General features: G+C 38.7%; 5 protein-coding genes across 9 annotated transcripts; 3 read left to right on the top strand and 2 right to left on the bottom strand.

The window, feature by feature from the left end:
• The first annotated feature begins 1,205 nt into the window (after positions 1 to 1,205).
• Positions 1,206 to 2,730, top strand: LOC140777048 (leucine-rich repeat receptor-like protein kinase PXC1). Its single transcript, XM_073120948.1, has 2 exons — positions 1,206 to 1,911; positions 2,084 to 2,730. Exons 1-2 carry the CDS (start codon positions 1,206 to 1,208, stop codon positions 2,728 to 2,730), a joined length of 1,353 nt encoding a protein of 450 aa, XP_072977049.1.
• Positions 2,731 to 3,632: 902 nt separating this feature from the next.
• LOC140779410 (annexin D7-like) lies at positions 3,633 to 4,992 on the top strand. The gene is made up of 4 exons (XM_073124454.1): positions 3,633 to 3,702; positions 3,902 to 4,050; positions 4,138 to 4,356; positions 4,438 to 4,992. The coding sequence occupies exons 1-4, from the start codon at positions 3,633 to 3,635 to the stop codon at positions 4,984 to 4,986; spliced, it is 987 nt and encodes a 328-aa protein (XP_072980555.1). The 3' UTR covers positions 4,987 to 4,992.
• Positions 4,993 to 5,634: 642 nt separating this feature from the next.
• LOC140777195 (uncharacterized) lies at positions 5,635 to 12,189 on the top strand. 4 transcript variants are annotated; one of them, XM_073121143.1, is made up of 6 exons: positions 5,635 to 5,858; positions 6,467 to 7,798; positions 7,909 to 7,980; positions 8,133 to 8,347; positions 9,191 to 9,414; positions 10,777 to 12,189. In XM_073121143.1, exons 2-6 carry the CDS (start codon positions 6,730 to 6,732, stop codon positions 11,429 to 11,431), a joined length of 2,235 nt encoding a protein of 744 aa, XP_072977244.1. In that variant the 5' UTR covers positions 5,635 to 5,858; positions 6,467 to 6,729; the 3' UTR covers positions 11,432 to 12,189. The 4 variants fall into 4 exon arrangements, with proteins under 4 accessions (XP_072977244.1, XP_072977243.1, XP_072977241.1 ...); XM_073121142.1 differs by having other exon boundaries at positions 5,988 to 7,798; XM_073121140.1 differs by having other exon boundaries at positions 5,984 to 7,798.
• Positions 12,190 to 12,430: 241 nt separating this feature from the next.
• On the bottom strand, positions 12,431 to 15,461 carry LOC140777631 (elongation factor 1-alpha). 2 transcript variants are annotated; one of them, XM_073121865.1, is made up of 3 exons: positions 15,378 to 15,461; positions 13,713 to 14,202; positions 12,431 to 13,610 (listed from the first exon to the last, which is right to left on the bottom strand). In XM_073121865.1, the coding sequence occupies exons 2-3, from the start codon at positions 14,172 to 14,174 to the stop codon at positions 12,729 to 12,731; spliced, it is 1,344 nt and encodes a 447-aa protein (XP_072977966.1). In that variant the 5' UTR covers positions 14,175 to 14,202; positions 15,378 to 15,461; the 3' UTR covers positions 12,431 to 12,728. The 2 variants fall into 2 exon arrangements, with proteins under 2 accessions (XP_072977966.1, XP_072977967.1); XM_073121866.1 differs by having other exon boundaries at positions 13,713 to 14,190; positions 15,378 to 15,458.
• Positions 15,462 to 16,591: 1,130 nt separating this feature from the next.
• LOC140779024 (uncharacterized) lies at positions 16,592 to 19,183 on the bottom strand. Its single transcript, XM_073123963.1, has 5 exons — positions 19,035 to 19,183; positions 17,862 to 18,559; positions 17,665 to 17,718; positions 17,358 to 17,542; positions 16,592 to 16,941 (listed from the first exon to the last, which is right to left on the bottom strand). The coding sequence occupies exons 2-5, from the start codon at positions 18,529 to 18,531 to the stop codon at positions 16,855 to 16,857; spliced, it is 996 nt and encodes a 331-aa protein (XP_072980064.1). The 5' UTR covers positions 18,532 to 18,559; positions 19,035 to 19,183; the 3' UTR covers positions 16,592 to 16,854.
• Between the last annotated feature and the right edge of the window lie 266 nt (positions 19,184 to 19,449).

Below are 19,449 nucleotides of genomic sequence, written 5' to 3'. Positions count from 1 at the left end.
GTAAATCCGTAAGTCGGCCCATTGGCACGAGCGAGTTGTTTGCTTCGAAATTAAGTTATTGAAATTCGAAACATAGATCGAACTGAAATTTTAGTTCTAAAGGTATTTCTTTGAGTCGGTTCGTATTCCACTTAGACTTAATAAGTCTAACTAGCTTCAAAATACAACTCATTTAAAATTTTTAATCTATTTAAAGCTCAATTAGTTCCATATATTTACTTAATAATTAATCGATCAAACGAGTTAGATCTCTTCCACCGGTGGTTGAGGGATATGAATCTAGATCCCAATCTAATTAAAAATATTAGCTAAATTAAAAACAATAGCAATCGAAAGAGTAAATTAGTTATTAAATTTTAACTATCATTATATATATATAATAATAATAATAATTAAGCTATATTGAATTAAACCTGAGCGAATTAAGTCTTGCTTTTGTTTGATTCATTTATATTCTTAACTCAAACTTTGGCTTGTGTTTGACTCATTTATTAAATAAGGAGTTGTTCTCAAATAAAATTTCAAACGAAAAACGAGTCAGTTTTATAATGAGTGGTCTAGTAATCTCCCTATTAGTTTGTAGAATAAATTCAGTACTATTATAGTTATATTAATCTTTAATACTAGTATAAGAGAGTTCATTATTCATATGTTTCTTTATATACTATTGTAGTGTATAATGATTACAAGTGGTCTGACATAAGATTGAAATCCTAGTTTATCAAAATATTTTTTAAAAAATAAAAAAATAATTAGTAAATATAAAAATATTAGATAAAATAAATAGAGAGAAGTAAGTATTACTATACTAATATAAAAATAAGTGATTCTTTATTTATTATACTTTTACAAAATGCTTATATCATAATGAAAAATATTTATTCCACATGTGAATCCAAATTTCGAGGTTATCTAAACCCATCCTAGAAAAAACTATATAAATAATCCTAGGATATCTATTACATTTAAGGCCTATCAGTAAATCGACAGTACGCTCCCTTGTTTTCTCAACGAGGAGTATCAGTTGACATGCAGCGTTGTTCTCTATGCTAACTACCGAACAGACCCCAATAAGAATATCCAAAATCCTCTAATCCACCATAAATGATAGCTACCATCCAATTCTATTAGTAGGACAAAGCCAACGCGTACATAGTTCCTCTATAAGCTTCCAGTTGCCATTTAAGAATCCAAAGGATAACCCCATGCATTCAACTTTCTACCATCACCTCCTCCTCCTCCTCCTGACCTTCTGCAACGCGATCGCCGGAAGGATCACCACCCAAAATGGCAGCAACTCCATAGGTGAAATCCCAAATGCCACCGTCCTCCAATCCCTCGACGAGTCAGAAGACAACCATCCAAGAGAGAAATCCGATTGGTTATCCAAAACTATTCCATTACCCATCTTTATATTCTCAGTTGTCTCTCTACTGCTTGCCCTGCTATTGACCATCTTTGCCTTGTATAAGAAATCAAAAAAGATAAAATTAGCAGAAGAGGAGAACCAAAACGCAAAGAGTGACAGAGATGATGATCATGACGTGGCAAGTAGTACTGAAGAGAAGAGGCCAGAAGTAGGAGCACAGCAGAGGAAGCTAACGTTTGTGAAGGGCGGTGATCTCGGTTACGACCTCGACGACCTTTTGAAATCCTCGGCCGAGGTGCTGGGGAAGGGCAATTTTGGAAGTTGCTACAAGGCAATTCTTGATCACGGGCGTATACTAGTCGTGAAGAGGCTAAGAGATGTAAGGCCGCTTACCAGAGAAGAGTTCGCCAAGCACGTCACGCTTCTCGCCTCCATGCAACACCCAAATATATTGCCATTGGTCGCCTTCTACTACTCACCTGAAGAAAAGCTTTTGATCCATACTTACGCAGTCAACGGAAACCTCTTTGATCGCTTACACGGTAAGTCAATCAGAATTTTTGCATTTAATACCCTGCCTTTTAAAGTTCTTTTTTCCTAATTTAAAAGTTCAGATCATTAAATACAGGGTGCCGATATATGAAATTTTGAAGTCGATAGCTTCTAACTTAGAATGTTCATCATCGATCACTAATTAGCGGAATTCTAGTACAGGAGGAAGAGGGACTAATAGGATTCCATTCAAATGGAACACGAGATTATTTGTAGCTCTAGGCGTGGGTAGAGCAATGGAGTTCTTACACCATAACATGGTAGGGCCAAGAACGTTGATCCCCCACGGCAACTTGAAGTCATCCAACGTTCTTCTCGACGAGAACGACGTCGCAATGGTATGCGATCATGGGTTGACTTCCTTTATCTCGGCGTCGCTTGCGGAGCGTAGGATTGTGGCCTATAAGTCCCCCGAGTACGTCCACCGCCGCTGCAAGATCTCTCGCAAAGCCGACGTGTGGAGCTACGGCTGCCTTCTCCTCGAGCTCATCACCGGTCGGCCCTCGGCCTATTCGGCTCCGAGGGGGGTCGAGGGAGTGGAATTGTATAATTGGGTGCAACGAGCTGTAAGAGAAGAGTGGACGTGTGAGGTGTTTGACAGTGAGATCTCGGTGCAAAGAGGTGCAGTGAAGGGGATGTTCGAGTTGCTGAAGGTTGCATTGAGATGTTGCGAGATTTCACCGGAGAAGAGGCCTGAGATGGGAGAGATTGTGAGGGAGGTGGAGAGGATTCAGCGTGGAGATTTTAGTGCAGAGGAGGATTATTCAAGTGAACGATCCTCCGTTGACGAGTCTCGTTCATCTAATTAATGGGTTATGGTGGGTTTTAGTGACATTTTCTTGTCCTGTTTTGTGTTCAATTTCTTGGTTTGAAACCTTTTGCTTTGTAAGATACGGCAGCAATTATTGTATATACGGATCTAAAATATTGTTTCGTTTATGTAGGCTTATGGTTGTTTAGCTTTGTAGACTTCACTAAACTCGGTGGCCTCGAGATTTCAGAAGCCAACCCATCACAATATTTAGTCACCTAAGCTTTCTCGTCACCGATTTCAAGTATCAGTCGCGGAATTTAGAACTTGTTTATTTCAAACTCTCCTGCTTTAAGCTGGCATACAATGTGAATGATCTCTGTAAAGGAGAGGTGTGATATTAACTCATCTCACTAGGAATGTGGAATGTGATGATAAGTCTGAATGCGACTTTGTTCTCTGACTACGATTAAAAGTTTCAGTTGTCTGATTCACACGAAGGATTGCCAGAAAATTGAGTTGATATTGCCCAACCGATGAACGACAATCGTCGAGACTTAAGAGTTATCTTCTAATTGAAGCTGGTTAGTTAGCAAGAACTACTCTCATGGATTCCTTGTGTTACCTTTTAAAAGTTAGAGCATGTCTTCGACTGTTCATATATACTCTCAAATTAGTTATGCTGACAGATTTCATTTTCACAGAAGATCATTTGATATATGTTATTATGCCATTTTTTAATCGAAAGCACTAAGAAAGTGAGGTCTTGAGGATAGACTATTGTTGAATTTGGGAGGTAGGATATGTTCTTGGAATATTTTCGGTGCATGTTCTCCGACTTTTATGATATCTTTAAGAAAGTAAGATTCCGAGTTTAAGTAGCGCATGCTGAAGGCAATAAATTGTAAGGGCTCTCTGAGCTTCAAGTCATTCAAGGTTTCTGTTGGCAGCTTCTCCCAGATGGCATCAAGTAAACAACTCTCTACGATATATGAAGCAGATTGCCAATATCTCCACCATTTATTTTCTGGTAATTATAATACTTCCTATATTTTGCCACATTGTTGATAGCTTAGTTTAGGCCTTTTCTTTGGAACAACTTGCTGTGATTTTATTACATTCAAAAGAAGTAATCAAATACCGATCAGGCGGAGCTTTAATTTATAGACATTCAATAATTGAGATCTTAATGGAAGTATAATTGTTGATCATGTTTTGTGCAACATCAGGCAATTCTGGCTCAAGCAATGCAAGAAGAGTTGTGGAAATCTTTACTCAAAGAAACGTGGAAGAGTTAAAGCTCATTCGTGGGACTTACTATGGTCTCTATAACCATGACCTCCTTCACCTCCTCTCCCGTATGAAAACAACACTTGCAGTAAGTCTTCCTAGTAGTAGTTCGAATTCAAGAAGAAGCATATCAAGCCAAGAAGACACTAGCTTGATCGTTATCCAATACATGCAGAGGGTGGCATATCTTCGAGCTTGCGAACCTTCCAATCGAGATGCTGAGTTGATAAGAAACTCACTTTTCGGAAAAACTCTGGACCTAGACGTGCTCATCGAAATCGTCTGCACTCGTTCTTCCTCAGAGCTCATCTCGATCAAGTTAGCATACCATGCTCGGTACTACTCTGATCTTGAACGCGACGTGTCCTCTAAAACAAATGGTAACATAAAGGAGGTAATCTGTTTTTTTTTTCTTCCTGTCATAAGATATATGTTAAGTGAAACGAAACTAACTGTTTGATTTGTGTCCTGTTAGGTTCTTCTAGCAGTCATGAACTCAAGCAAGTATAGTGGAGGCAAAGTTGACAAGTCTATGGCAATGTGTGATTCAAAAACGCTTTTCGAAGCAATTGAGAGTGGAAAATACATTGATCAGAGGTGCATCACTTTGCTACTGAAGCAGAGAAGCAGTGATCAAATGAAAGCAATTCTCTTCTCGTACAAGCAACTCTACGGCCAGGAGTTCTCGAAGTTCTTGAAGAAAGACAAGTGCGGAGAGTTTGGTAGGCAGCTCCGAGTCGCGATTCGATGCATTCAGTTTCCTGAGAAGCACTTCGCCAAGCAACTCCGCAAGACTCTCAAGAATTCAGATGCTTGTGAGGTTATAATTCGAACAGTTGTGACCAGATCAGCAGTAGATATCAAGCAAATAAATGAAGCTTTCACTAAGAAGACTGGGTGGACACTAGAAACTCTTATAAGGAATGAATTCAACAACAGCAGCTCTCAGAATGATAAGGTATTGTATGACTTAGTTGGTGATTTCCTTGTTGCACTTGTGCAACATTCTCGAGGAGTTCATTAGTGGATGTTTAAATTTGATGAGCTATTGAGTTTGATATCAGAAATTTCTTAGATTATTTACATCAAGTAAGAAAATGACCAAGATTTCAAACTTCGATTAGGATCAGGATAGCAAGAGGAAAATATGATCAATGAGGGATTACTTTTGTCAGGAAAACGTATATATCATAAGAACACGCAAAAAAGGAGGAGATTTCCATTCCAAAATGACCAAAATTACTCACGGGTGGGACTAAAACTAAACTAATGATAGTTGTTGGTCTTTAACCGTACGCTGGTATGGAATCAATCAATCAAATCAAACAAACAAACAGCAGTTCACCCATCACGCAGCCCTGTTGATTCGTGATCCCAGTACCCACTCAAGAGTTGCATCACTGTACCGCACCTGGTGCACCAAATACTCCAGTCCCGTAGAGGAATTTACAGATGTACCCCTATCTCGTTAGAGCAAGGTCGACCTCGCAAAAGGAGCCATTATTATAATAATAAATAGAGAAGAGAGACGTTGAGAAACCCTAGGGGCACTTTTGTCATGAGATGTTCCAGCTATGATCCTTAAAACCTATAATTAATTAAGGATTTAATCATAGAATTAAGCCAGGTGCTCTGGTGGGGCCATTACTGGTGCTGGTAATAGCAGCATTGCTCCTCTTCTCTAATTAAATGAAATGCTCTCCCAGATGGAGAACAGAGTGGAGAGAGCGAAGGATTAGGATTTGGATTTGTTCCTTCTTTTTCCAAATCTTTTCCTGCCTGCGCTTCTCTTGGCGTGTTGTTTATTTTTCATTTTCTTTTGAGAAGAGAGGAGAGAGAGAGAGAGAGAGAGAGAGAGAGTGAGAGTGGTTTTGGGGTCATCTCACAGCAGTCGAGGTGCTCTTTCTCTTGCTCTTTTCTGTGTCTATTTGTTTTAGTGGCAACTTTTTCTTTGCCTGGTTTGTCTTTTATCTCATCAAGCTTTCGCTTTTCTTGCTCTTCCTGACGGTTGATGTTCTTAGCTAGAAATGAGAGGTCGAGAGGTGGCGCTTTCCCTTCTATTTGGTCTTTTTCTCTAGAGGTTTTGCTTAATGTAGAGGAACTCAAGCGGGATACTGGAGTTTGGTGTGTGGGAGAGTGTGAAGAGTGGGGTTTTGAGGTGGATTTTCTGGGTTCTGGGAATTTGTGGGGTTTTTGGCTTGGAAAAGGAAAAAAAAAGAAGAAAAAGAAAAAGAAAAAGAGGGAGCTTGGCATTGGGTCTTGTGGATTGTGAAGGCGATTGGTTGAGGCTACGAGCTTGATGTGGGTTTGAGTTGGGTGTTTGGGCTTCCGAGGGGTTTCGACTGCCATGCTTGAGGAAAAGAAGGCTTCTTGGAGAGGAAGACATTGTCGTGTCTTCTTAACTTGAGGGGTTCCTTAGAAGATAGTGCTTCTCTTTTGATTATATTTGTTTGTTTAACCTTCTGAGGTCGTTTGCTGAATTGGGTTTTTGATTTGGGATACAGTGTTTTAAATTAGCCGGAGGAGTTGAATTTTTGAAGCAGTGTTAGAAATCGAAGGCCTTTTAGTTATGGATATCCCATGTCCGGAAGAAAATTTCAATGATGGATTTAAGAGGCTTCATTGCAAGATAGATTTCTAGTTCAGAAGATAGAGTTTCAACTCCAGAAGGTAAATTTCAGTTATCTTTCTGTGGAGTAGATAGAGTTTCAAGTCCTGAAGATGAAGAACATAATGAAAGAGAGGCTGTAAAGAAGTTTCATGTGTGATGGGTTGCTCATACTCAAAACAGGATGGCAATGCAGCATTGCGTCTCTGCAAAGAGCGGATGCAGTATATTCAGCAAGCAATTGATTCTAGGTATGCTCTCTCAGCGGCTCAACTGTCATATGTGCAATCTCTTCGCAATGTAGGTAGTGCTCTAAGACAGTTTGCTGAGGCTGAAACATTGATTGAATCATCATTGTCAACTTCCGAACCGGACAAATCTCCATCCCATTCTTCTTATGCTTCGCCCTCTCCTTCCCCTATTGCTAACCATGTCAGTTCACCATGCAATGGAGGAAGTCCTTATACTCCTCTTTCCAGTATTAATTACATGCGGACAACAGGAACCGCTTCCGTGAAAGTTACAGTTAATTCAACCCAAAACAACTATTGTGAAGAGGGCTCATCTCCTTCTTTTCTTTTCCCTCCACCACCCCCTGACATCGATTCGTCCTGGGACTTCTTTGATCCCATTGATAGATCTGATAATTCAGGGGTCCAGAATGGTGAACCTGGTCGAAATATAAACTTTTGTAGATTGAGGGGTTCAGGACATTTGAATGAGAAGGAAGTGAGTCCTCCAATTGAAGAGGAAAGGGGATCATTACGGAAGAATGAGGAAAAGAAATGGGACACTGGGGATGTGAAAGGAGTTGCTCAAAGCAGTGGTTACTCACAATTGCGGAGTAATGGTGGTGGCGGAACAAAGGTTGCAGTATTACATTCAGCCAATGGCAACGTCTTGGAGAGATCTACTGATTTGGTGGAAAAGAAGGTTGCCCAGGTTGGAGGGATAAAGCCTGCATTTATTAGTGCTAATGGAAAAGGTGAAGCTTTGGGTAATGTTGCGTCATCCAACCTTTCCAGGTCCAAGAGAGAAAATGAGATGAAGGAATCATCTAATGCAAGGGAAGACGCTTCTGACTTCATAACTCATAGAGCTAAAGATTTGTTTACCAGTATGAAGGAGATTGAACACCGTTTTACTAGGGCAGCAGAGTCTGGCCATGAGCTTTCAAGGATGCTGGAGACAAATAAGATTCGCCTGAACATTTCTTCACAGACAATAGGTGAGCATATCATATATTTATACACACACACTTTGAATGCTGTTTGCAGTACTTTGTTTGATACATTCATACTTCATGCTAGATGTTTGATAAATCTTTTGTATTGACAGGGAAATCTTCAAATTTTCAGTTTCTATCAGCTTTTCTAACATGTTGCAAGGCAGAGAACACTGCAACACATGGTAGGACGTGTTAATAACTCTAGAATGCGACACTTTTCTTTGAGTGAAACAATCATTCCTTCAGAAATATGTCCATCACGTTGAGACATATTCTGTTCAAAAGCATGAGTAATGAATTGCTCCTGATTTCAAATGTTTCAATTTTTGTGTAGAACTAGACCAGCCTGTTGCGAAGGTTATTACTTGGAACCGCTCAGTGTCGTCACAATCATCGTCATCCAGAAATCCTCTTATATTAACATCAAAGGATGACATTTCAGAAAGTTGTAGTGATTTTGTTGAAGATTTTTGCATGATTTCAGGAAGCCATTCGTCGACTTTGGATAGACTTTATGCATGGGAGAGAAAACTTCATGATGAGCTGAAGGTACCATGAAATACTATGATTCTTGCATTTAATTTACTTGATATCTTGGAAAAAGAAGTCATTGCAATTTTAGGACTGTAAAGTGCCTTTGATTCTGTATATGTGATTGCATTTTTTAAGCACAATGGAAGAGAAAAATTTCTGCTTATACTCTCTTTAGTGAGACACTCTAGCTTGAGACTAACAATTTTTTAATATTCAATATGGAGAAAAACTATCTTCGGTTGATAAGAAATAACTGAAAGCATTACTTGGATCTATAGTTCAAGAAGACCGGAAGAGAACATCAAGCATAGAATCTAAGAAGGCGGTTAAAACTTTTAATCTCTACTATATTGTGTAATCTGACTTAACAGGAAAATTTTATAGATGTCCAATCATACACTATGAATGAAATGTTGGCAACTTGGTACCTAGAAAGGAAAACAACATACCCACACATTGATGATGATGTTACCCACTGGATTTTCTAGAACTCATAGAATAAGTAATTCAGTAAGAGATGGCGTTCATGTATTTTTTGTTGCATGGCTTGATTGAGATAGTTAGGGAGCATGAGGGTTCTATATAATATAAAAATGTCTTAAATAACTCTGTTATCTTTGTCATTTGTAACTCAACCTGTATACTGTAGAAGTTCTTTTGTTCTTCTCAGTTGATCAGAACTTAGTAACATAAAGAAAAGTCATTTCTTTCATGAGTTGTATCTTCTTTGTATTCAGTTATTGTAGTACAAGATTATTGTTTACTTCAGATTGCTCCTTTTATATCATGCATTTTATATAGTTATCTTTGTGATATCACTAGAATACTGTGCTTGAAACTTGTTCTGTAACTTCTTAGGCTAGTGAGTCCATTTGGAAGGCATATGATAGAAAATGCATCCAGCTCCGACACCAATTCGCAAGGGATTTAGATGTCCATGTGATTGACAAGACTCGGGCTGTTGTAAAAGATCTGCATTCACGACTAAGCATAGCCATTCAAGCAGTTGGTTCAATTTCTAAAAGAATCGAGAAGTTAAGGGATGAAGAATTGCAACCCCAACTTATCGAACTGATACAAGGGTATGATTACATTTATCTTTTGTTTAGTCCTTCATCATTACTAATGAAATGCATCCTGCTGAGAGGTCTGCCTACTAACACTAATTACTCGATGTGATTTTTGCATCAAATTCATAAAATTCTGATTGATTTATGTTGTCAGATGAGATGAGAAAAAGAATAAACACTTAACTTTGAAAACACAATGTGGTCTGGGAAGGCAAAATGTAGCCAGCCTTACCTTTATATATATATGTATCACATGAATCAAATTGTATTAACTACCAGGGATGCCAACACCATCAAGCATGCATTTGCATACATATTTATAATGGATAGCTAACTTTCCTTTGATCTGATGAACCTATGTATCCAAAGTCACTTTACTTAAAGGAGAGGGATTCTTCCCCTTGTAAATTTTGTACATATGTTTTCCTTGGACTACTTAATCACATGCTTTGTCAAAATTATATCTAAAGTGTAATACTTAGCATATAAAATATGAAAGCATAAATGTTGACTCATTATCTTTACCTCCTCAATTATGAAAGCATATACTTACCTCTTATAATATCTAGTTGTAACACTTAGCACTCCTATATAAGGATGAATATTAGCACATTTTAAATAATTTAGGGGGGAAAGTGATACTGGGTCAAAATTCAGGAGTGAATTGTAACTAAACCTATCATATATTGTGCAATCTTACTGTTTTGGATAGCCGCTATATCTAACTATGCATGCCATTTTATCTGCAAATGCAACCAGCATGTTCCACAATACTGGCAAATGGTTCTGTGTTGAAGATACATTAGATTAAGAACACTTGTCTAAGCACATGATTTTACTCACTGTAACATCGAAATGGATTCAACTTTGTGCCGGTGTTATCCCCTGGCTGTAACTTGACACTTTTTCCTGTCGTCATAATGTCATTTGTGAGAAGCCAAACTTATTTAAAAGAAAATCTTAACATTCAATCCTGTCAAACTGTCATATTTTGCATCATAGAAAACTTTAAGCTTTTATAAATTAAATAATTTTCTTGATTTGCTGTTATATGTACTGAACTTCATTTGCTACTAAGTGCACTACAACCTGCATCCTTTCTGAATGATGATAGGCCTTTTCCATTGGCTGTCTCAAATGTCTGCCTCAAGATAGTTTCTGCAGATCCTCAAGTTATTAAAATTCTTTAATTAAAACAAGTTCAGCTCAGAACTACTAATAAGTGCCTTTATAAGTTTTTTAGTGTATGTTTTGCGCCACAGTATACAATGTTGTGGTACTCTCCATCCCTGCTCTTCTTTTCCTGTTACATTGTGTATGAAGTTTTACAATAAACCTGGCAACACCCAGTTTAACAATATGTCCTCTCTGCAGATTGATCCGAATGTGGAAAGTTATGCTTGAAACTCACCATGCACAATATATCACTATTTCACTAGCCTACCACGTGAAAAGCTCATCAGTAGGACCACCAAGTGAGACCTATAGACAAGCCCTCCTAAACCTTCGCAGTGAGATTGACTGTTTCAGCTCTAGCTTTTCAAATTGGGTTGATGCGCACAAATCCTATGTAGAAGCGCTAAATTCCTGGCTTCAAAAGTGTGTCTTGCAACCCCAAGAGCGGTCTAGGGGAAGGAAGGTTACCTTCTCCCCTCGTCGAGCCCGTGCTCCTCCCATATTTGTTGTTCTGCGTGATTGGTCAACTGGAATCACATCACTCCCTTCAGTTGAGGTCAATGATTCTATAAAATGCATTTCATCAGACCTTCATGGATTATTTAAGCAGCAGGAACAAGAGAAAGAAACCAAAAGGAAAACTTCTAATATCGAAGAGACAGACTTGAAGCAGGAGAACAAAGAAGTGGATAAATGTGAGATAGAGTCGAAGCTGTGCAACTTACAGGCTAGCTTGACAAGGATGTTTGAGTGGCTGATAAAGTTTGCAGAGACCATATTGAAGATTTATGATGACGTCAAACAAGAAAATGAGAAAGCTCGGGCTGCTTACACATGTGATGGAATGAGGTAGCATGCGACAGCACTATAATTATCATTGTAAGTATTAAGTATTAGTACTTGAAAGAAGAGATGGTGCTGACTTACTACTGCATCTTTTGTCTGGCAAGATTCCAAATCTTTTGAGGTTCCCATACTCTTTAAAGCTACACCAAGATGTGTTCTACTGGCATAGTATTGAGGCTGACCTCATGGGAGGGCATGAAACTGACGACATATTGTCCAGATATTTGGTGTTGATTGGTTCATCATAGCCATATAATCACAGAGTTTTTTTTTTTCTTTTGAAGGAAATATAAACACAAAGAGTTGGAACCTCGATCATAGTCATTGCTTTTATCAAGAGTCAACTTCTTGGAGTCGTTCACCTTTTTGGAGAAAAGCAGTTTCAGATAATGAAATGCAGCACAGCTTTGACAGTAGTTTGAAAGTGGTTGCAAGAGAACGAGTGTCACCGTGAGTTCTACAGCGCTTATCTCAATTAGGACAGGAGAACAGCAGTTATTTTGCTATTCTGCAAGTGTAGTTGCCGGGCACCAGCAATGATCTCCACTGGTCAGCAAGGCTTTCAGAGTGCAAGGTTTTTAGATTATTAAATATTGCATACTGAGGAGTTTTTCTGTGTCGCAATGCTAACAGAAATTTTATATGCACATGCAAAGAAACAACTCTATTTAGTTGGATTGACATACTTGAGCTCAGAACTTTCGAATGTTTCATAATACCTGCAGATATTTTTAATTGTATTGAAGCAAAAGTACAGTTAAACTAATAAATGATTATAATCGAACGTTTTGAGCTTTTTAATAGCAGCATCAATTTAATCCTGAATTCTATGCGGGCATCAATGTAATCATAGCTAGACTTTAAAATAATTAGAGAAATCCCATCACCATCTTGTAGGACCACAGTTGAAAAAAGAAAATCGTAGGAATGTCTCAATACCAGAAACCACCAATTATGCAAACATATCACATCACCACTTATTGGCCACTGCTTATCAACAGTGATCTTAGTTGGAGTCCAAACACATTTTATTTAGAAATACTCAAATTCACTCATAAAGGGCGCAAATGATAACAAGCATTCCCACCCTAACAGACAAACTCAACTGCGACTATAAATAGTCTTGGACAATGCAAAACAAGAAAATAGGACACCTACATTCAAGAATGCCACCGCCGATCAAGCACCCAGTTCTGCATCCAGACACCAGATACCTTATTAATGATAGACTCATCGCGACAAGGACACACAACACTACGACTGCTAAATACTCCAAACCAAACTGATGCAGAGTTCTCCTCGGTTCATTTCTTCTTCTGAGCTGCTTTGGTAACCTTGGCTCCAGTAGGATCCTTCTTGTCAACACTCTTGATGACACCCACGGCGACCGTCTGCCTCATGTCTCTGACAGCAAACCTACCCAATGGTGGGTACTCAGAGAAAGTCTCCACAACCATAGGCTTAGTCGGGATCATTTTCACAAACCCTGCATCTCCATTCTTCAAGAACTTTGGTTCCTTCTCAAGTTCTTTGCCAGACCGCCTATCTATCTTGGTTAGGATCTCAGCAAACTTGACTGCAATGTGAGATGTGTGGCAATCAAGCACTGGAGCATAGCCATTGCCAATTTGACCAGGGTGGTTCATGATGATAACTTGTGAGGTGAAACTCGCAGCCCCCTTAGCAGGGTCATCCTTGGAGTTGGAGGCAACAAAGCCACGCTTTAAATCTTTTACGGCGACATTCTTCACGTTGAACCCAACATTATCACCAGGAAGGGCCTCCTGGAGAGCCTCATGATGCATCTCAACAGACTTGACTTCAGTTGTGAGGCCAGTAGGACCAAAAGTGACGACCATGCCAGGCTTGAGGACTCCAGTCTCAACACGGCCAACAGGTACGGTACCAATACCTCCAATCTTATAAACATCTTGCAGGGGAAGGCGAAGGGGCTTGTCTGTAGGACGCTTGGGCTCTTGGATCAAGTCCAAAGCTTCCAACAGAGTAGGGCCCTTGTACCAGTCAAGGTTGGTCGATCTCTCAATCATGTTATCACCTTCAAACCCAGAGATTGGCACAAAGGGGATCTTGTCAGGGTTGTAGCCAACCTTCTTAAGGTAAGATGAGACTTCCTTCACGATTTCATCATACCTTGCCTTTGAGTACTTGGGTGTGGTGGCATCCATCTGTCAAAACATAATTTGCGATTGTTATGAGTATGCTAGTGTAGGATAATTACAAAGAACGAGAATTTACCAGAGAACACAGTCCATAGATAATATCATCACCTTGTTACAGCAGCATATCATCTGTTTTACTCCTAGAGTGAAGGCAAGAAGAGCATGTTCACGAGTCTGTCCATCCTTGGAAATTCCAGCTTCAAAACCACCAGTCGTGGAGTCAATGATGAGGACGGCACAGTCAGCCTGAGAAGTTCCAGTGATCATGTTCTTGATAAAATCACGATGGCCAGGAGCATCAATAACAGTGCAGTAGTATTTCGTGGTCTCAAACTTCCAGAGAGCAATATCAATGGTAATGCCACGTTCTCGTTCAGCCTTCAGTTTGTCAAGCACCCAAGCGTACTTGAATGACCTCTTGTTCATCTCAGCTGCTTCCTTCTCAAACCTCTCAATCACTCGCTTATCAATACCCCCAAGTTTGTAGATGAGATGACCGGTGGTGGTAGACTTCCCAGAGTCAACATGACCAATAACCACAATATTGATGTGAACCTTCTCCTTACCCATCGTTGCAACCTAAAATCTGCAAAGTGATCTGGACATTAAACAAACTACCTATCAGAATAAAAATATAGGCACTAGCACACAGCACATGCACTCAATTTCTGTGATGGACCATGAATATACCACCAGTCCAGAAAGAACATTAATAGAATGGGAAAGAAGCCAAAAAGATAAGCGTAGAAGGAACTCTAGAACAATTCATGCACCAGAGCTGATGCCATGATAATAAGATTCCTAAGGAAGTCATTGACCATAAAAGATTCCAATAAAATGAATGGCATCTAAGATGAGTAGCCTTTTGTGGAAGAATACAGCTATTCGGGTCACTATAAACTCCAGGAGGAATAATACAAACATTAAAGTAAAAATTAAACAGAACAGATAAAGACATAATTAACAGGCGTACATGAAGCCAATGGTTAAAATCTTACATGTCAACAGCAAATTTTCACCAAAATATATTTGACCAGAGGAAAACATTAGAGGACTTATTGCTACAAGTATACACTAACATGTCTCATTAAGAAATTCCTCCTTTTCTCCTTTAGCACCTTAGGATGTAAATATGCATCTAGTAAGGGATAAGAAGTGGGATATTTAGCTTTTGCAACTGTTTCTACTGCTAAGTATTTAGTTATTTACTGCATATTACTGAGAGAGAAACTAACAAAATTACCAATTTACAAGATGGGTGCACGCCTTCTTCAAACAGCTCCAATAAAACAATTCAGTCAAGAAGGAAAATTGTAATAAATATGACTATCACACCAGACCGGATCTTGTCTTAAAACGCTGCAAACCATTCAGACAAACTACCGCACAACAATATATGAGATAACACTGCATGCATCAGATGTCCGAAAAGAGATCTAGACGCTGATCTACAGAAGACGGGCAAGCAAACGCATAGTTTGACACCAAAATCTTACGATATCCTTAAATACACATTAGAACTAGACCGATGGTAACACCCGCATACACATAGAGGAAAAGGATTTAAATATTCTTCACATGCACATCTGAAAGAATAAGAACAGTAAAAACTACGAGAACGCCAAAGATTATACGGGGTACTCCGATGTCTACTCTGATATAAAGCTAAAAGAGAAGAAATTGGAGAATCTAACGACAAACCAAAGGTATGACAGATTATAGTAACACAGGCTCAACCATGAGAAGAGAGAAATCTAGGAGACGAAATCTCACCAAAGAGAAAGAAGAGATAGAACGACGAGGCTCCGAGAAAAAAAATCTAAAGCCGCAACTGGAGTGTGGGAAACCCTAGTGACGGTGACGAGTATTTATAATAAAACTCGATTACTGAAACGCCCCTAGAGTTTTACCTGATCTACGGGGGTAGTTTTGTCATATGCCATACGAAAGCTGCGAATGGCGGCGTTTCGACTAATCTTGATCGGTGGGTAATTAGTAGGCACGTTTAAAACTTGCTCATAAGGAAGTGTTGTAACTCGACTTTTACGATGATAGAGATTATGAGTAATTTTATCCTGAGTATTGAAATGGATATTTAGTAAAAAAAAAATAGTATTATACATTTACATAATTTAGATTCGTAGTGTTCTTATTTAAATAAGATATGGTTAACTCAATTATCTAATTTATTTATCAGAAAGACTAGCTCTTCCATTTTGCTTATGATTAGTATAAGAATACATAATTTATAAAAGATAATAGTCCTCACCGATAGAAAAGATACAAAACACCGAGGAAAAAAGAATACACTGATTCATCTTTTTCTGTGAGCTTACAACTATCACTAGCTCATTTTCCCTTGAGAATAGATCAAAAGGTCAAGATCAAATGCTAGCAGGTACAAGAGAAACTATCGTAGTCCAGTATGAAACCAAACTTTAGTTGTTTCTGTGCTGTGCTGCGGAAGAGAAGATTTGTGATGGGATTAATATTCACCATTATGCTGCAGAATAGAAGAATCAGAAGAACCTATCGCCATAATAAAATGAATGTGGTTCAACGAGCAAAGATGAGCTTCTGTAAACATAATAAGTTTACAAAGCAACGAACTTCAATCGAATTATAAAACAAAAAGGCTGGTAGAAGTCGAAGAGTTCCATTAAGCATAACTGGGGTTAAACAGAATGCCCAATTAATAGACAGAGGAGACAACAATGAAGATGAACCAAGTCCTACGGAGGCAGAGATATGTATTAAAAAGATGAAAACCTACTACGTGCATAATCTGGACTCCTTTAGTAGATGCCAATATCTAGTGACAATGTTTGAGTTGCTATGAGAAATGACGAAATAATTAGCATGAAGATAGCTTTAAACACCCACCGGAGTCTGATGATGAGACATATTTGCAAAGGTCGAGATAGAGTTATTCCACTAGACATGCTATAATCTACTGCGTGAAATAAAAAACCTCCAGAATGGGAGTTTTGTATTTGACAGTTCTAGCTTAGTTAACACAGTTAATTGAGCAAAATGTAATTAATTTTTTTAAGTAAACAGACAGGTTGTGACTGAATTCAACACACAAGTGCCGACAACTCTCGAGCAGACAAAACTACAATTTGCCAAGAGGAAAGGTTAGATCCTACTTGGCATCCTCGGTTTTGATAAATGTCTTGCTTCCCCGTAACATACAGTTACTGTTATATCTGAACAACAAACTTACAAATGATTCCAGAGTAAACACTTCTCATTTATCTAAAGAAATGGTGCTAATCATCTCAAGATCCTTCTTGCAGTTCTCTCTTAAATCCTTTAACCTCAGAAGGCTGGAATGCTGTCATACACAAACAAAAGATGTGTCTCATAAGAAACTTAACGATGATAACTACTAAGTAAACTATTCAGTAACTAGAACCAACAATATATTGGAGGCTATAAATAAACTCTGATGAACAGTGACCTCTTTGTGCCACAAGTATATAATTGAGCAAGCTACTAATCCAGTCATACTCCTACATTAAGGTGTCAAATCATATATAAAACTAACAGCCATCATTCAGGGGTGTTACTTTCTTAGTGATTTCCAGACAATTTATATAGGATTCTATTACCAAAGCAGTGAGCTTGCTTTTCGCATGTAAGGCCTTGGCTATACTTATTTCAAGACATGATCCAAAAATAGGGAAAAGAAAAATCAAAAAGTCCACCAGACATCAGAAGCAGATGAATATAATCTAGTGAATGACTTACAAGCTGTGCAGTCTCACGGACAAGGACATTCTCTGTATGAAGGAAAAGTGACCTCCAGTGTTGTACGAGTTCAAATTCCATTTCTGCAGATTGCTTTAAGCTACTTCTAGGGGCCTTTGCAGTGTATTCAAGACCATAACTTTTCCCTTCCAACAACCTAGCAAATCTTCTACTCCTCTTCAATGCTAGAGGAAGGCCATATATTAACAAATAGCTATACCAAATTCAAATCAAGAGAGGTGCAGTCTCCAGCAACCGCAAAGAACTAATCGAGAGATTCAACTTTACAAAATATCAGTGAGCTTACCAGCAAGCCGACCTCTAGTATCCTGGTAATGGAGGTCTGTCCACATATAAGCAGCTAGACGAATTACATATAACATACAGTCAGTAAGTTGTAAAAAGCACAATTAATTGTCAAAAGAACTATCAGTTAGTTTTTCGTATCATTATATAGCAACTTTAATATAAGAACTGGTATTGTTCGAAGGAGAAATAACATACCTTTAAGACAGAAAGAACATTTACATGACTTATGTGAATCATTGCTTCCTTCCTCCTCCATATTTTCACTGTTTAAATCAGCATTTACATTCAAAGATCCCTGTCCGTCGACCATTTTTAAGCCTAATGAGCCAGATGGCTTTAAGAACCCTAAGATGCCTGATTTCCCCATTGGATCTTGAGTCAGACATTCAGCCTCCATCTTGTCTTCCAATTTACCAAGGAAGTCCAAACTGCTATTGTCTCTTTCGCCTTGAACACCACACCTTAAAGAATCTCCGCTATCTGTTTCATAATCTTCCTCACAATCTTCTTCTGATTCTGGCACTGACTCTCTAACTTTATCACCAAACCCAGATAGACAACCCAAAAGTTGCTGATTCGCATCTGCAAAACTGTGTTTCTCCTTGCATTGGGAGTCATTATCAGAAGTTACTGACAAAGGAGCAACTTTTTCCTTCCCTTTCATAATGGCCTCCACCTTCCTGTAAAACTCCGATTTTGAAACAGTATCTGCGCATGACAAACTCCCTTGGTATCTTCCAATCTTGTTCTCAGTAATGGGAACTTCCAAGTCCAAAGATAATGGCCTCTTGCCAAGGATGTTGGTCACGTCACCAAGAACGCGACGGTTTCCGGCAGCTTCATCACCAGGATCTCTTCCATTCATCGTAACCGTCCAATCCTGACCACAAAACCTAGGAGACGGGATTTTACCATTTCTCAAATACCTTCAAATCTGGTGACATTAATCTAAAAGTCGCAACAGAAATTCAAAGAAGAAAAGGCTAACACTAACAAAAAGGACCGCTGGACAGCAAAAGGAATTATAGATATGCATGGATCTACATAAAAAGACATCGTTGAGTAGAGATATGGGCTAATTTTAAGATAAATAAAGGTGATCAAGCACCAGGAATAAGCCCTAAAAATCCATGAATTTTCTTCAAAAATCCATCACACAAAGATCGGATCTGACCTCCTCCGTCGTAGCAAAACAGAAACAAATCATAGAAACGTGCAAAGATCCATCAGATCTAAGCAAGCGAAAGGATTTAAACGCATAAATCGAACTCGATCAAAGTTGGATCGCAAAGAAGCACCAAAACAGACAATAACAAAAGGCTAACGTTTTAGAAATTAAAAGGATCTATTGCATTCTGAGACGCTTACCTTCCGCAAGCCGCTCCCCCGTGAAAGAGAGAAGAGAGAGAAGAGAGGGAGAAAGATTTTGGAATGCAAATTAGGAGGGAGGGCAAGGACGCGCCTTGAGCGAAGTAAGTGAAACGTGAGAAGCGCGCGATTCTCTATTTTGATTTCGATTCAGATCATCTCCAGTATAACTGGAGAGATCCAGTGGTGATCTAATATGGCAGCCTATTTAAAGTGAATTTGAACATATCCTTAGTGATCTTAAAAAAAGGAATCATTTGGATCCATTTAATTGCTACAGATAAATAGGATACAATACGTGAAAATAAAAATAAAAATAATAGATAGTGTACGTTTATATACTTAATCTCCATGTGAACCATAATCATAAACGACTGTGATTTATTCAAATTATTTGTAACCTATTTTCCTCTCT

This window comes from Typha angustifolia, chromosome 15, assembly GCF_048772165.1.
Source record: "Typha angustifolia cultivar Huaian chromosome 15, ASM4877216v1, whole genome shotgun sequence".
NCBI lineage: Eukaryota > Viridiplantae > Streptophyta > Magnoliopsida > Poales > Typhaceae > Typha > Typha angustifolia.
Note: the sequence above shows the minus strand (reverse complement) of the source record. Positions and strands in the feature narration are given on the sequence as shown.